This window comes from Hemicordylus capensis, chromosome 1, assembly GCF_027244095.1.
Source record: "Hemicordylus capensis ecotype Gifberg chromosome 1, rHemCap1.1.pri, whole genome shotgun sequence".
NCBI classification, from domain to species: domain Eukaryota; kingdom Metazoa; phylum Chordata; class Lepidosauria; order Squamata; family Cordylidae; genus Hemicordylus; species Hemicordylus capensis.
Window position 1 is genome coordinate 78,321,753 of NC_069657.1, and position 16,950 is coordinate 78,338,702.

General features: G+C 45.8%; 1 protein-coding gene across 6 annotated transcripts in view; it reads right to left on the reverse strand.

The window, feature by feature from the left end:
* Positions 1-16,950, reverse strand: part of SMOC1 (SPARC related modular calcium binding 1) — a 136,706-nt gene that overhangs the window by 33,338 nt on the left and 86,418 nt on the right. For all 6 annotated transcript variants that reach the window (XM_053257308.1, XM_053257300.1, XM_053257337.1 and 3 more), the window contains one exon: positions 221-413. In XM_053257308.1, coding sequence (XP_053113283.1) covers positions 221-413 — 193 coding nt within the window. The remainder of the gene's footprint in view (positions 1-220; positions 414-16,950) is intronic.

The window sequence follows — 16,950 nt, forward strand, 5'->3', positions numbered from 1 at the left end:
AAACAACAACCATTGCTCTCCCTCTGGGAGAAGTGGCAATAAGTTCTCTCCCTGGCTCTGGGCCCCTTAGGCTATCTACCAACAGAAAAATGCGCAGAGAATGAAATCATGGGGGTGGAAAATACAGCAAACTCTGAACGCTAAAATGGTGCTCCTGCAATTTATTTCACTTTTTTGTTATTTATAAATACATGAATAATTAAAAGGAAGTAGTTCTTACCGGGTGGAAGTACCAGGCAGGGGACGACCTGTATCTACCAGAACACACCAGCAATATCCCGTAGACTGATGACACTGCACTGGCTTGTACAGCCCACCAGGAGCACATTCAGGGATTACAATCCCTTCGCGGGGATTCTGCCTGGCCTCTTCCAGAGCACTTTGCCTCTCTTGGTCACATGAATTCACTTTCTCTGGAAAAGAGAGAATAGGAATATCACCATCCACAACATAAAGAGGCCCTTCTCTCTAGGCCAGGGCTGTGACCCTCCAGCTTTTAGGACTACAGCTCCCAGTATCCCCAGTCACAATCAAGGATGATGGGAGTTGTGGACCAGCAACTCTGTAGGAGGGCTGAAGTTGACTAGCCCTGATCTAGGCCTTCTTGATAAATGTAAGAAAACCAAAGCATGAGGAGTTAAGGTCTATTACTCTTATGTAATTGCATCTTACAGTCTGATTCTACAGGTAGGTTTCAGCTGTAGCTACACATGTAGCAACACACCACTGCAGCTCTAGTTTTTATGTGGGCACACTTGCCAGAAGTGTAGTGGGTTATTAGTCCTTAGGCTCCAACTGCCCCTCTTTAGGACAATCACTATTTTCAGGAGCCTGTCCCTGATAAATAACTGCATCTGTTTCTGCCCTTTGGGATACCTTGTTGTTTTTTCATGTGAGCTGCCAGAGTTGTCATTCTTCTGGATTCCCACCCCAGAGTCTCTAGGAATTAAATCTCCAGGAGGTTATTCACACACGGCTTTATGCCTCTTGGTATCTGAAGAGCGAATCTGCTTCACAGCAGATTCGCAAGATATTTAATTCAGGGCATTGAACGGACAGTTCACATAGTGTCGGCTCCTCTCCACAATCCCTGGCAGATCTTTTTCCTGTGCGTTCCCACCAGCTGGTTCTGGGTTCTTCCTCCAACCAATCCTCACAGAGGAGGCAGTGAGAGAGCTTTTTTTGTTTTGTTAATTTGACAGCATTGCAGAAAAACAGCATGACGAGTTGCCAAGGGATCGAACAGCAGAACACTTAACCCGAATCTGACCCAAATCTTTGCTGATTTTTAGAATGAACTTGCCTTTGTGAGTGAATGCCTTCATCACCTCATCTGCGCCCACCCCCACACCCCAGAGGCAGGGAAATTTAAAGTAGAAACCATTGCTTTCTCTGTCATTAAGAAAAATACAGGCGAATCAGCTTTTTTAAAAGGCTCAGGTTACATCAGGCTGTAGTCTCCATTCTGCATATCTAAAGCCTATGTTAAGACTTACATTTTACAGTTTGTGCTTGCATTTAACTCAGGAATTTCTCCCTCCCCTAGAGTCCCTCCACAGAATTTCACCAGTCTGCTAAAAACCTTCCCTCCCCCAGCACTTGCAATTGCAAATACTCAGAGCAGACAATACCCAACAGCTGTCAAACTCCCCTTCATTGAGTTTTGGAAAACTCTACTCCACACACCAAGGGAAAGCAGTGGGGCATAACAGGCTTTTTTCGAAAGCCGCTGGAAATAGAGGATTACTTTATGTTGGACATAAAATGGGATAAGCCAGAATGAGCAGCCTCAATTCGGGGGGAAACAGAGTTCTGTCTGTACTGATCCGATAGCCTGAAGGAACTTCTAAGTAAAGGCAGCTGATATGTGGACTCACACTCTCCATCCCGAAGGAGATTCGAACCAAAAGCCATGTGTGTAAAGCCTCCAGGTGGGTGATGGCTCTAGTGCACCTGCATGCAAATAGGTACACAACATGAAACAGTGCAGAGCATTGAATGTGTGGAATCCAATCTTCAGCAATGTGAAATAATGAGGTGGACAGTAATCCTTGGCATGAGGATTGGTTGTGACAAGTGTATCCCTATATTCATCTGTGACATGCTGGAGAGTAGAGACCTGGCTCACCTGGTCAGTCTGGAATAATATGTTCTGCATGCACTTTATTACCTGCTTTTCATTTGTGGCAAACTTGTAGTCAACATAATATCCCATAGCTCCCTGGTTGCTTGGCCATACCCCCTACACATTTCACTATTTTCACTGGTCAATATCGAAAGGTATGCTAGTTTTTTAACCTACTTTCCTTAAAGAAAGTAAGCTTATGAGATCACCTGGCATTGTGTGTGTCCGTGCGTCCCCCCTATCAAGTTCGCAATGCCTGGACCAAATTCTGAACCAAATTGGGTACAGATGTAGTAAGTGAAACATGGGGACAACTCAATGGCATAGTTTGTGATGATGTCATCCATGCCAATTCAAAATGGCAGACATGAACATTTGAGGCACAAGAGGACTAACTTGTGAACTGCCTAATTGACTTGAACCAAATTTGCTACAGAAGTAGGGACACATAGGGACGGCTCAAGAGCATATTTTGTAATGATGTCATCCACCCCGATTCATGATGGCAGACACGTGAATGTTTAAGGCTGAAGTGGGCTAGCTTGTGAAGATGGTAATTATATCAATTATGATTATAGTAAAAGGAAAGTAGGCAGATGGTTCTTACCAGAATAACTTGTTGTAGTACTGTGCTAGCTAAAGGGGAAATGATGCAGACCTGCAGAGATGATCGGTCTTTATCTCCCAATCCAGTTAATTTCAAACTGTTTTACAGAATCTCCTCTTCTTTGAAGGCTTATTGAGGACCTCCTGATATGAAGGTCTAACGTTGTGAAAGCTTCTCTTATAAGTGATCCTTTCCAGTTAGGCACAATCACACACGGAAAAGTGTTGGGCATGCTCCCAAGTGCAAGCAGTTCACAAAAAGTAACACACAGTTCAACAGAGAATCTAAAACGAGACCCACATTCTCTGTAACCGATGAGGATTCTGTGGCCAATGCATGCCGTTCCCTTTAGCTTATAAAATGACTTGGAAAGGTTTATTTGATATGGAATTTGAAATTTCTGCCTAGATAGCTTTTAAAAACGCTATAGAGAAGTCTATACAACTAATGCTTTTAACTATGTATGCAAACTTGGTATAAGAGGGGAGTAACTTGATCAGAGCTGCACAAGGGAGCAGGGAGACTTAACTTTAAAAAAAACAATCAACATTTGAAAAGTGCAGGCCTCTGCTGTTATTTAAGCTGACTTCACTTCACTGACAGGTTTCACTTTAAAAAAAATATATAATGGTGACCATTTCTGTGCTGTACACAAACAGAAGAGTCATTCAGTAATAGGCCTGTGAGCGTCCTCACAAATCAATTACATCACAAGCTGCCAAATTACTCAAACTTCCCTCCTGACAACAATTTACACTTCTGCTGTCAAAATGAGGAGGGTCATTCATTTTCACAGGGAAGGAAAACCAAATAATCCCCTCTGTGGTCTGCTCAGTTTCCCATTTATTTGCTTTATGCAACAAGCTAAGGGGGGGAAAACACAAAAATGCTCCACTGAAATGAAGAGCATTCCAAGCATATTTACATTGAATTCCACAGAGCTTTTTGCAGGTCAGAGTTTCAAAGCGAAATGCTCAGCCCAAGTCCTAGTTCACACAAACATCAGGTGATGTTGAGTAAATCTGTGTCAGAACTGTGCTGCTTCAGGTTGCAAGCTGGGAATCAAATAGATAAATGCTCCTGTGTGAAAGAATGCCTTATACATGATGAACCAGCATGACAGGGAGCATGTCAGCATCTCACTTCACATGCTAGTTTTCCATATTCAGGATTTTTTTCTTAATGCATTCAGTCAAGGGATCACCCTACTGCAGACTGGAGAGGTACAGGCCACAAAGGTTTCCTACCTCATTTGCTGTTTATCTGAACCAGGCCTGAATCTTAAATTTATCTGGGTGAAGGGCACTGTCAACCTCTTCCTGAAGTTATTGATAACTATCTTAAAAGACAGAATTAAAGTGCTGAACTGGAGAAGCTAAGAGTGTTTTTTGATAAGGAAGGGAATGGCATCATCATGGCAGGAAAAGATGTGTCATGTGCTCATCACTCTGTTGGTTGCAAATGACTGAGTAGATGAGATACTTGTGGCTGGCGAAGAAGATGGCTGCATTACCTATGAAATATTGGAGCAGACAGGTCTGAGCGCTACTCTAGTTTCTCCTGTAAAATATCCTCCAGTTAACCTTATTTTTAATTTGGGGGCATGAAACAACTTTTTTGTTCATGAAATGACTTAACTCCTTAAACACTTGTTTCTTGGTTTTAACTCCTTTGGGAGAGGAAACTTTTTAAAAAGCAAAGAGCATTCCTCCATTCTCTGAGAAGAAATGTAGGCAAGAGATGCTGGCTAATTTGTCAGATTACTACTTTTTGCAGGAATGGTGGGGTACCTCTCCTCAATTCCTTGAATAGATTATTCCAAAAGTGAACCCAATCCTTTAAATAAATAAATAAAACCACTTAGAATCTCATGTTCAGATTTACTGTTATGCTAGAGAGGCAGATTCTGCATGATCAGCAAAGGTATGTTTCCTGTCAACGTCTCTTTCCTATCAATTTTGTGTGTGGGTGTTTAAGTAAAGCTGAGCTACATATTGCAGGTCAGTGACATCTGCTCATTGACAGGGGTGTGCAGAGGGGTATGGGCACAAATGGCTTGGGGCAGGGCGAGTGGCAAGCTGGGAACAGTTCGCTTAAAAAGGTAAGATAAGGTAAGGTAAAGAGCTCCTTAACTGCTGGCCCCTATCCCACCACTCTTCCGGCAGCAGCACCTGCTCTCCAAAATGCCATGCATGACTGTAGCACTTGCCCCTGCAGCCTCCGCATGGCGTCAGCACGTGCATGGCCGGTGCACATGCTCCTTCCCAAAGGAGGCACCGAATTGGCTCATGCACATACCTACTCATTGACAAGGAGAGAACCAAGTGTTGATTATTCAACAGACTGTGCATTACACACACAGAGTAGAAAAAGGATTATAAATTGAGGTTCCAGAACATTAACACCTGCTTAGAAAAAAACTAAATTTCTCTCATGAAAAAGTGAGAAATGGCCGGTAAAATAAACCTGTGTTAAAATTAATGGAAATGCATAAGTTAAGGACAGAGAACAAAGGCTGACATCCAGAATGGAGTGCCAGTCAAGTGAAACAAACAAGACTTTACTCAGTCTTATAAGAAACTAGCAAGAAACTAGCAAGTTTCATCCAGGTGGTAACATCCAGTAGCATCCGGGAGGATGCCAGCATGGCTAACAGGTAATGTCAAGGAAGCCTTAAAAGGGAAGAAGACTTCTTTCTGAAATTGGAAGGCCTGCCCAAATGATGAGAACAGAAAGGAACACAAACAATAAGGGAGGCGAAAAGAGAGTTTGAGGAACATTTAGCTAAAAGCATCAAGGGGAATAACAAAAACTTCTTTAAACACATCAGATACAGGAAACCTGCCAGGGAAGTGGTTGGACCATTAGACCATGAGGGAGTGAAAGGGATTATTAAGGAACATATGGAGGTTGCAGAGAAGCTAAATGAGTTCTTTGCATCCATCTTCACGGCAGAGGATACTGAGCATATGCCTGTCCCTGAACCTGGCTTTTCGGGGATACAACAGGATACAAGGCTACAACACCCAGGGCTATTTACTTTAGAAAAAAGATGACTGCGGGGAGACATGATAAGAGGAGTATAAAATCATGCATGGTGTGGAGAAAGTAGATATAGAGAAATTTTTCTCCCTCTCATATAACACTAGAACCAGGGGTTATCCCATGAAATTGATTGCCAGGAAACTGAGGACCAATAAACGGAGGTGCTTTTTCACACAGCGCATAATCAACTTGTGGAATTCTCTGCCACAAGATGTGGTGACAGCCAACAACCTGGATGGCTAAGAGGGGTTTGGATAACTTCGTGGAGGATAAGTCTATCAATGGCTACTAGTCCGAGGGCTATAGCCCACCTCCAGCCTCAAAGGCAGGATGTCTCTGAGTACCAGTTGCAGCAAAGCAACAGTGAGTGAGAGGGCATGCCCTCAACTCCTGCCTGTAGACTTCCAGCAGGATCTGGTGGGCCACCGTGTGAAACAGGATGCTGAACTAGATGGGCCTTGGGCCTGATCCAGCAGTGCTGTTCTTATGTTCTTATTTTGACTTCCAGACTAATTGCACCAATTCACAGGGGCAATTTTTGATGATTTCCTTTTCCCCAGGAAGTCCTTAGTGCTACCTGAAAGTATGTCCTTGTGGGTTATATGGCCTTCATGGACATATTTTCGGGTGACACTTAGAGCTCCGTGGGGAAGGAGAGATCAAAAACTGACCCTTCCCCAGTGCACCAGTGCAATTAGTCTGCTCCCCTCTGCACTAGCACTTCCTTGCTCTGGATGCCAGTCAGTGTTCAAAACACTGAATGGTTGGCGGAAGGCGGTGCTGAGTGACAACTTGGCCACAACAACAAGGCTGTGGCCATTTCTAAAAGAATGAGACTGTCACATTATTCTATTTTTGCTGTGACATTTTGACAGTCATCAAGGAAAGTAGGCCAACAATACTGCCAACCAAGCGCTATTGTGGAAAGAAGCCTTTGGGAGATTGAAATTTTGATTGCATTTTCCAACAAGAGTCAGGAGAAGCAAGACAACAGCTAGGATACTTCAATTGGGGCTGTTGAGCCCCCAAACACTTTTACACTCAGTGCTCTCTTCTCTTCACACTACTTTTTAAACTAGTATTTGCAGTCTGCATAAGCTTCAAGCAAAGTGCACCATGAAATATGGCTTATTTGTGAATAACCTTTTCCCTACCAATAGATCTTTTTGAGAAATGTATAATTCCATTCATAGGAGTGTACCAAGTCTCCCGGACTCATGTAGTCTGCAGCAAATAGATCACGTTCCCCTCTGAATGCATTAATGATGGATAGAGGGGTAAGCACTAAACCCAATGAGGCAGCCAGCTATTAGAAAAATGGGCCAGTTCTCTCTGACACAAACAGATGGAAAGGAAAGGGTTCAGAGCAACCCCAAATAAAAGTTGTGCTGTCTGGATTTGCAGAATAAAAGCCATTTCAGTGGCACTCTGAACCTAATGCCAAACGAATATCTCAAAATTCCATGAATCGTTGTGGCAGAATTATAGCAATAACTGGGGTGTATTTCAATAAAGGCTGAGCCAGGAGGAGGCACTTATATGATTTTTTTTAAAAAAAAACATATATTATTATACTTTTCTCATCATGGGTGGTACTGTTCAGATTTTCTGCCTCAGGCACCAAGTGTCTTGTGTCCGATAATAGTACACCAGGTGTGAAATGCTAAGGCCGAGGCATTGAAGATGGAGACTCGTAGCCCCAGATCAAATGCTCAGTGGAGATAGACAGGCCATAAAACTTGCCACAGACAACTCCCTGTCCAAAAATCCCCATACCCATTCAACACACTCAGGAACTGACAGGCCTTTCAAATCCATGTGAGAAGCCAGCATTTCCCCCAAGCCTACAAAGCATGGATGCAGCCTGTGAGGGAAGGGCAACAAGCCCTCTTCACACTGGGAGCGCAACACAGCTGAGCAAACACCAAGAGGAATATATGCTTAAGTCTCTCTTTCCTCACCCGCTCTCATGTAAGAACACCTGCACTTTTCATGGAATGCTCTCTGGGATTAGATAGGAACCCTTGAAACATTTCATAATGGGGGTGAGGGTAGTGCAAGACAAACACACAGCTCCTCTCTTTGGCATTTCCAACAGCAGCTTTCAAAAGAGCAAATGCTCTATCTTGATTCAATTTCTGTTCCTCTACACACACACACACACACACACACACCCCATTGGGAAACTTCTGGTTTCCCAAGCAACACATTAGACACTTTTTACCACTTACCGCATTCCATCCTGCTCTCCAGCTTACTCTTAGGACTGCAGTGAAATACATACCAAATCATATACAGTAACAATGTTCAGTATTCACAAACTAAGTAAAAGCAGTCGAGATGAAGCCCAAAGAAGCACAGCAAAAATGTCTCCAAGACTCTTTGGGAAGAATTCTGTCTGTAATTGGTACTTGGTGAAAGATATGCAGTACAAGATTAGTGGACTATACCAGCTATTCTAAATAGAATCGCAGTATGCAGCTGAAATACTTCCCCTTACCTTATCCAATTATCTCCATCTAAATGTGGGCATACAGTTTTGTATGCCCATCAAGTGGATCAATGGGCTGAAAGGGAGGCAGGGTGTGAAGCTACAGGGTTTTCCTGTGTGTCAGACAAGCTGGGTGCTTTCCAGACTCGACCCTACAATGGGGTCGGGATGAATCTCGGAAGTGTGATTCCACACTTCCTCTGTCTTGACACCGCAGTCCCTACACGGACAGCAGGGTGTCGTTCACATTTTCAATGCCTTGTTGCAAATTTAATTGCTGCGATATAGAGCAAGGACGATATATATCCAGTGTGAAAAAGTTGCTGTATTTTTGGGTTGTTATTTGCCGCAAGACTGCCCCCCTGCTGTTTACATTTCAAATGCGACTTGCCCGAACAGAGGCATTTCGCTGCTGATGAGCAGCTAGTCTGGAAAGCGCCCTGATGTCACGTGATAGCAAGATGAGGAATTCCACTCGCTTAAATTACCATCCTGAAGCAGCTATCAGATGTGAAGGGAGAAGATACAGGCCCAGGCAAGTGCCTGTATGTTCTCTCTGCAAGTTATAGTGGGCAGAATGGGGGAACTGCCTCAGGGAATTAGCACAGGACAAGGGGTTACCCTCACCCCTACAACATGACCCCCATTCAACTCAGAGCCCCCAGAACTGCAACTGAGAAACAAATGAACATGGGGAGTGCAAAATAATTTGTAGTTTGTCCCTAATTCTTCAAACACTCCTCAAAAGAGCTCTGGGCTGGGTTCTGGGCACCGGAGAGCAACGGGAACTGTGGCCCAGGTTTGTCCCCATCCTCGGTGGCTCCACTGGGTGTGCGCAACACACATGCCAGTGACACTCCTAGCACGTGACATCACACACAAGGGGCATGGCCAGAGCCTTGGAAGGCCCGAGCGAGTCCTCCATGGAGGGAGAGCGAAGGAAATTAAAGGGAGAGCAAGGGAAAGGGGCAGAGCTATAACAGGGCAGATGGATTCAAAGAACCCAGGCTGCCCAGCTCGGCTCTCCCCACTGGTCAAAGCCCTGGAAGGGCGGCGCAAGCCCTCTGGAGCTCATTCCCAGCCGGCTTTTGCCGAATGGGTGCCTGAATTTCCCTCTCTCTCATATTATCGGTGACTATGCCACGCAAACGTCACTGGGGAGGCTGTTCTATAAATTGAGTGCAACCACTGAAAAGGACCTCTCCCTAGTAGCTGTTTTTCAACAGTTTCAAAAGCTCTCAGAGCAGTTTACATAGCAAAATAATGAAGGGAGCAGGCAGAGGGCAACTTGACAAGAGTCCACCCAAACCTGTAGCTCTGCAACAAGCCATGTAAATGTTTATTTCTACATTAGGTTTGGGTATATAAGCAGAATATAGAAATGTTGAATAGTAAGCCAGAGACTTTCTAACTAGTTCTGGCTTAGTCATTTCAAATACCACCGTAAGGCCGGGGCCAAGGTGGACTACATGTCCAGAGATACTAACTTTCTTCCCTCTCCCACACAAACCCCAGCCCTGCAATGGAAGCCCCAACTGCGGCACAAGAAGGGAGGTGGGCTGCACAAAGATGTGTATGTTGACATCCCTACACAACAAACCAACCTGTAGCTCAAAAAGCTTCTGGATAATAGTGGAGTTGCCCCACTTCCCAGAAGATGTAAAAGTGTTGAGTAGGTATCACCAAATGTTGGAGAAGGAGTGAGAATGCGGAAGCCATATTTCCCCACACCTGAAGTTGAAGTACTTGCGTGCCCCATACTTCTGGAATTATGGACTACTGTATTTGTGTCCAAAAGTAAAAGGAGGGCATCTGTAGGAAGTACACAAATCTCTTTATATATAAAGCAGCAAGGAACACTGCTTTGAAGGTAGTTTGTGCACATGCACACACATTTATTTAAAACAGATGCTTTTGTGTATGCATAAATTATGTGCACATGCACAGAAGTTGTGCATGTGCACGTGCACGTGCACACACACACACACACACACACACACACACACACAGGAACTCTTTCTGCATGTGGATGCCAATTAACTATGTGGGTTTCCAAATTTTTTCCTGATATTTATTTTATTTACATACTGCCTGAGTCAAAAGGCTCTAGGCAGTTCACAAAGGATATGAAATATCCTTTGGAAAACAAAACAAAACAAAAAAGATCTTTAACACTGTCTCCTCTGGCTCACCCTTATAGACATTTTACTGCAGTCAGGGTCCTGCTCTTAAAGCTATTTTCAAAGCTTTTTTTAAAGCACGACTCCAGAACATGCAAAGTTATACGAATACCCTCGACCATATGAAGAGCGCATTTGTCTCCCCACATGAGTGCATAGAGCCTGCCCAACCACATCTGGGATAAGAAAGTAGAGGCTCTCAGGTCAGAGAGGATTATTAGCCCAGACAGCTTGAGCCCCAGCACCTCTCTTACTGAAAATTAACTACTGCTTAATTGGACTATACTATCTGCAGTGGCTGAGGAATTTGACCCTACCCGTTTTTATCCTCACCCCAACAGCAATCCATGGGGTCCCAGTAAAGCACTCTGACATTTCATTCTAACTTTGCATGACACCTTGCTCCCCTGCCACTTTGCTCTTCTCTCTCTCTTCTTTCCCCCTCCTGCCCTCATGCGCCTTAACAGCAGCTGTGGGGGTTGCAGTTATGACTTTGTGCCTGGAGTAATTTGTTTTCTTTCTTTGGAGGGAGCGGAGAGACTGAATTCTTTGTGAATGATTTATCACATGGCACTGGGAGCGAACCTCATTTATTTGTCTAGCTGCATATGGTTTTAGCACCTACGATTGCATGCTGATTATTATACTGTGTTATTTTTCCCAGTTGTATACTTTTCACCTTTTCATAAGGTTAGATTAACTGGTCCCCAGTGGCATGTTATTCATTACTCTGTTTGCTGGCTGTCTGGAAGGGCTTAGGCTCTTCCATCACTCCTTCCTTCTCTTCAGCCATACCTGTTTCTAGAAAGAGTCAGCTTAAAGCTTGTGTTCACAATGATACCCCGCAGTTAAATACACCATTAAAACTAGGAGGAAGGACCAGGCCAAATGTTGTTTTTCTACTACTTACAATGAACATTCAGGCCATTTCAAAATCTGCCATGCTGTCAATCAATTTGCTTATGAATCACACTTAACATGAATGAACACTACATATTCTAGCGGCGTTTGTATTCTCTGAGACTTTGAATCTATTTGCACAAAGCTCTACATTTTAAATTTCTTCATGCCGAGTCATCTGACTTCTTGTGACACAAAATATTATTTCGCAGGAAATCAACATAATTCTTTAATCCAATAGCCATGAGAAAGCAAAACTGAACTTTTTTGAATGTGTTTGAAGTAACAAATTTGCACCAGGCTACCATCATACTAGTGACTAAAACATGCAGACAGTGGTCATTTATGTGACCAGGCACAGATTCATGCGAGTGAGAGGAGGCAGGCATCTGCCTACAGCGGCAGCAAAATTTGAGGAGCAGTGGCAGTATCTACAGGGAGTGGTGGTGGCAAAGGGAAGTACCCCCTTGCACTTTGATTTGGAAAAAAACCACGGCGGCAGCAGTAGCAAGTGGCTTTCGTGCAAGGAAAGCCAGAAGCGGGCTGCAGTCTACAGAGAGTAGAGCCCGGCCGTTCAGTCAGCTAGCGAGAGGGGAGGGGGGGAGGAGCTGGAGCTCGCCGCTGCCACCTGCAGCTTGGAGGTAAAAAAAATGGGGGGCACTGTGACTCTCCCTTCCTCACTGCCTCACCCTCCCTGCAGCTTCAGCCAGCCACCATCGTGCCCCTTCCCACCACCAGCAATCTTTAGGGACAAAAGGGAGAACAGCAAAAAGGTTAATCTGCCCCTATATGTGACCATGCAAAGAATGGCCATTCTTGTTAATATATTGCAAAGTTTATGCAATATATAAAATAAAACCTATTTTAAATAGGTCTTTAAACTTTTAAATAGAAATAGATTATATTTTTATATATCAATTTAATATTTGTACTTCTAATTGTGTATTATTTTAATTGTGCATTGTTTTAATTATACTGTGAACCACTTCGGGATTTTTAAAAATGAAAGACAGTATGTAAACAATAAATAAATAAAATATGTAACGTGTCTGCACAAAATACTCACATGAAAACACATGTAAAGTTTTGTGCAAGTAGCTATTTTACTGAAAAAAGGTTTAAAGAGGGTTGATATTTAGTAGGAAAATAACCTTTCTCTTTGCACACTGCCAGCCTAAGCAGGACTGCCTTTTGTTTATTTGTTTTTAATAAAAGAAGAGATTATTTTGTTTTTACCACACCTCTTAAAGCACAATTTTAGGTGTACATCTAGTCTGGCCCTAAATATTTGATGACATCAAAAAACAAACTGAAGGATCATGTCATGGAGTAATCTGTCATCTAAATATATGCAAAGAAATTAATTGCTAAAAATCAGCTAAAATTCAAGGGTTTTTCCTTTAAAATCTTCAGTCTAACCCTTGTCTATGAATCAGGATTCATCCACTAGTTTCCTCCAGTGTTCAAATTACAGAGGACAGAAAGGGCCTGTCCCTTACCTATTTTTAGAAGGCTATGGAACATGATTTGGCAAACGTTTGGGGAAATCAAGGAGCTGGAGCAGGGCTTGATTAAGGCCCGCCTCACCCCACAAATCCAAGCACTGTTTCCCTCTTCAGTGTTCCTGACACACAGGGGTATCATCTTGAATATGTCATTTTAAGTTTATTATTTTGTAATGCTATAATCGCAACCCACTCTTAGCTTCTGGGAGAAGGGTGGTGAAAAACACAAATGAAATGGGCGGGGGGGGGGATCTTAGTGACTTTGTATTAGAAACGCTTGTGTGTCAAAAGGTTTATGTTGAACAGAAGCTAATTAGTATATTGACCTGATGACTAACTGATAATCAAATTGAGAAGTTGAATCACAGTGAATGAGGAACATAGGAAGCTGTTTTATATGGAGTCTGTCCATTGGTCTATCTAGCACCTTCCCAGGAGTACTGAAAGCAACAGCGTAGGGAGGCTGGCGGTGGCCCATGTGTGGCTGCCGCCACGGCCCCCTGGCCCTGGCTAGCCACGCCCCCGCGTCTGATGTCAGACACGGGGGACGTGGTCTTCTTCCCAAATAGGGCAGCGTGGGCTGGAGTGACTCTCCGTACCTTAAAGGCAGGGAGAGCCGTTCCAGCAGTGCTGCCAATGCAACATGGGCCAATCTCTCTCCTAAACGAGGCCGCGTGGCCCCGTTTGGGAGGGAGACCGTTTAGGACACCAAAATAACACTTCCTGCGTCTGAAGTCAGACACAGGGGGGCGTATCTGGATACACACTCGTGGCTCCTGACTGATGGCAGCCCAGGTTCTTTGAACCCAGGCGTGCAATGGTGGCTCTGCCCCTGACTGAAAGGCCAGTGTGCCCTGAGAGGAAGGCAAGAAAGGAGGCACCCAGGCCAGGGAGCTCTTGTCCTCAGCTCCTGAAAAGACCAACAGCTTGAGACGCTTTATTAATCTTCCGTAATTTGCTTCTTTTAATACTGCAAACCGCTTTTGTTGCCCTTGTCAAGGCGGAAAGGCGGTATAAAAATGTAGCAAATAAATAAATAAATAAAATAGCACAGTAATGTCTCTACTGGCTAGCAGCAGCTCTCCAAGGTTTCAGGCAGGAGCCCCTCCCAGTCCTCTCTGGAGATGCCAGGGAGTGAACCTGGGACGTTCTACATTTTATTTATTTTTATTTATTTATTTTTGCATTTTTATACCGCCTTTCGTTAAAATATAACCCCAAGGCGGTTTACAAAAGTTAAAAACATACAATAAAAACACAATAAAAACAACATGCTAAGAGTATAAAAACATATAAAAACAGGCATAAAACAATACAAGAAATAAAAACACCCAGAAGCAGCAGTAAAAACGATTATGTAAAAGCCTGGATAAAAAGCCAAGTCTTTACAAGCTTTCTAAAAGCCATGATGGAGTCCGAGGAGCGAATGACCACTGGGAGAGCATTCCAGAGTCTGGGGGCAGCAACAGAGAAGGCCCTGTCCCGAGTGCACGACAGCCGGGCCTCTCTCATTGTCGGCACCCGGAGCAAGGCCCCCTCAGATGTCCTCGTCAAGCGGGCAGCAACCCTTGGGAGCAGGCGGTCCCTCAAATACCCTGGGCCCAAACCGTTTAGGGCTTTAAAGGTCAAAACCAGCACCTTGAATTGGACCCGGAAACGAACCGGTAGCCAGTGCAGTTCTTTCAAAATGGGGGTGATATGTTCCCAACGGGCAGCTCTGGATAACACCCTCGCTGCCGCGTTTTGCACTAGCTGCAGTTTCTGGATATTCTTCAAGGGCAGCCCCACGTAGAGCGCGTTACAGTAATCCAGCCGCGACGTGACTAAGGCGTGGGTAACTGTGGCCAGATCTGCCTTCTCGAGAAAGGGACGCAGCTGGCGCACCAGCCGAAGCCGTGCAAAGGCACCCCTGGCCACCGCCTCCACCTGAGCTTCCAAAAGCAGAGCCGGGTCCAGTAGTACCCCCAAGCTGCGTACTTGTTCCTTCAAGGGGAGTGCAACCCCATCCAGAACTGGTAAAATCTCCACATCCCGATTGGCTCTCCTACTGACCAACAGCACCTCCGTCTTATCCGGATTCAATTTCAGTTTGTTAGCCCACATCCACCCCATCACGGCCTCCAGTCCCCGGTTCAGGACATCCACCGCCTCCCTAGGATCAGATGACAAGGAGAGATAGAGCTGAGTGTCATCCGCATATTGCTGACAACTCAGTCCAAATCCCCGGATGACCTCTCCCAGCGGCTTCATGTAGATGTTAAACAGCATGGGGGACAAGACCGAACCCTGCGGGACCCCACAGGCCAACGGCCACGGGGCCGAGCAGTAGTCCCCCAGCACCACCTTCTGGACCCTCCCCTCAAGAAAGGACCGGAACCACTGCAACGCAGTGCCTCCGATTCCCATACTCGAGAGGCGGCCCAGAAGGATACCATGGTCGATGGTATCGAACGCCGCCGAGAGGTCCAGCAGAACCAACAGGGACGCACTCCCCCTGTCTAGTTCCCGGCGTAGGTCATCCACTAGAGCGACCAAGGCAGTCTCAGTCCCATACCCGGGGCGGAAGCCAGATTGAAAAGGGTCCAGATAATCCGTATCATCCAAGACCCTCTGCAGCTGGGACGCCACCACACGCTCCATCACCTTGCCCAAAAAGGGCAGGTTAGACACAGGTCTATAGTTGTCCAGGCTGGAGGGATCAAGGGAGGGCTTTTTTAATAAAGGTCTTACCACCGCCTCCTTAAGGCACGATGGCATCCTGCCCTCCCTTAATGAAGCATTAACCATCACCTCCAGCCATCTACCTGTCCCCTCCCTGGCAGCTTTTATTAGCCATGAAGGGCAAGGGTCAAGAGCGCACGAAGTCGCCCGCACACTGCCCAGGATCTTGTCCACATCCTCAGGCCGCACCAACCGAAAAGAATCCAACACAACGGGACCAGATGGTACCAAAGGCACGTCTGCCGGAACTGCCAAAACTCTGGAGTCCAGGTCAGCACGGATGCAAGCGACTTTATCTGCAAAATGACAGGCAAACCGATCACAAAGAGCTGTAGATGGCTCCTCCCCCATTGTCCGGGGGGATGTGTGGAGCAATGTTTTCACCACACGAAACAGCTCTGTTTGCCTGTACTGAGCAGACGCAATGGAGGCGGAGAAAAAACGTTTCTTCGCCGCCCCCACCGCCACGGCGTAGTCCCTAAAATGGGTTCTAGCCCGTGTTCGATCGGATTCGTGACGACTCTTCCTCCAGCGTCGCTCCAGCCGTCGTCCGAGTTGTTTCATCGCCCTAAGCTCCGAGGAAAACCAAGGAGCGGAACGGGCTCCACTAAGCCGGAGAGGGCCCGATACCAATTGAGACAGGCCCATGGTTGCCATGGAGGCCATGAAATCCTGAGCCGCACCCACTAGGGGGGCCTCAGCGTGGACATTGAAATCCCCCAAAACAATAAGCCTGGAGGAACCCAAGGCCACCTCCGAGACCACCCCCGCCAGCTCAGGTAGGGAGACTGAAGTGCAGCGGGGTGGTCGGTACACCAGCAGAATCCCCAGCCTATCTCGGAGGCCCACCCTCAAGGACAAACACTCGAAATTCTGAGATTGCCTGACCGGGCACCTGGAAACGGGGAGGGTCTCTCGAAAGATGACCGCAACGCCTCCTCCCCGACCCTCGAGGCGGGGCTGCTGCACGATCTGGAAACCTGGAGGACAAAGCTGAGAGAGACCGACCCCGCCCAGCGCATCCAACCAGGTCTCCGTCACACATACCAGGTCAGCACGCTCATCCACAATCAGATCGTGGATGAGAGATGTTTTTGCGTTAACTGACCTGGCATTCAGCAGCAGCACCCTAATCCTCGAAGGAGTGTTCCCAGAGCTCCCTAGGGTCAGAGGGTTGGGAGAAGGGCCGGAAAAAGGAACAGGCCTCAATTGCCTGGACCGTTTTCCCCTGTAACGGCCTGCCCAACTCCCACCGCCATACCTCCCTCTGCCCGCTACCTGTGATATTGCCGCCCCCGCTCCAGACCCACTTTTTTGCTCCCCCAGACACATCTCCCCAGACTAACCCACCACGGCTTCTTGGCTTAATTAAAAAC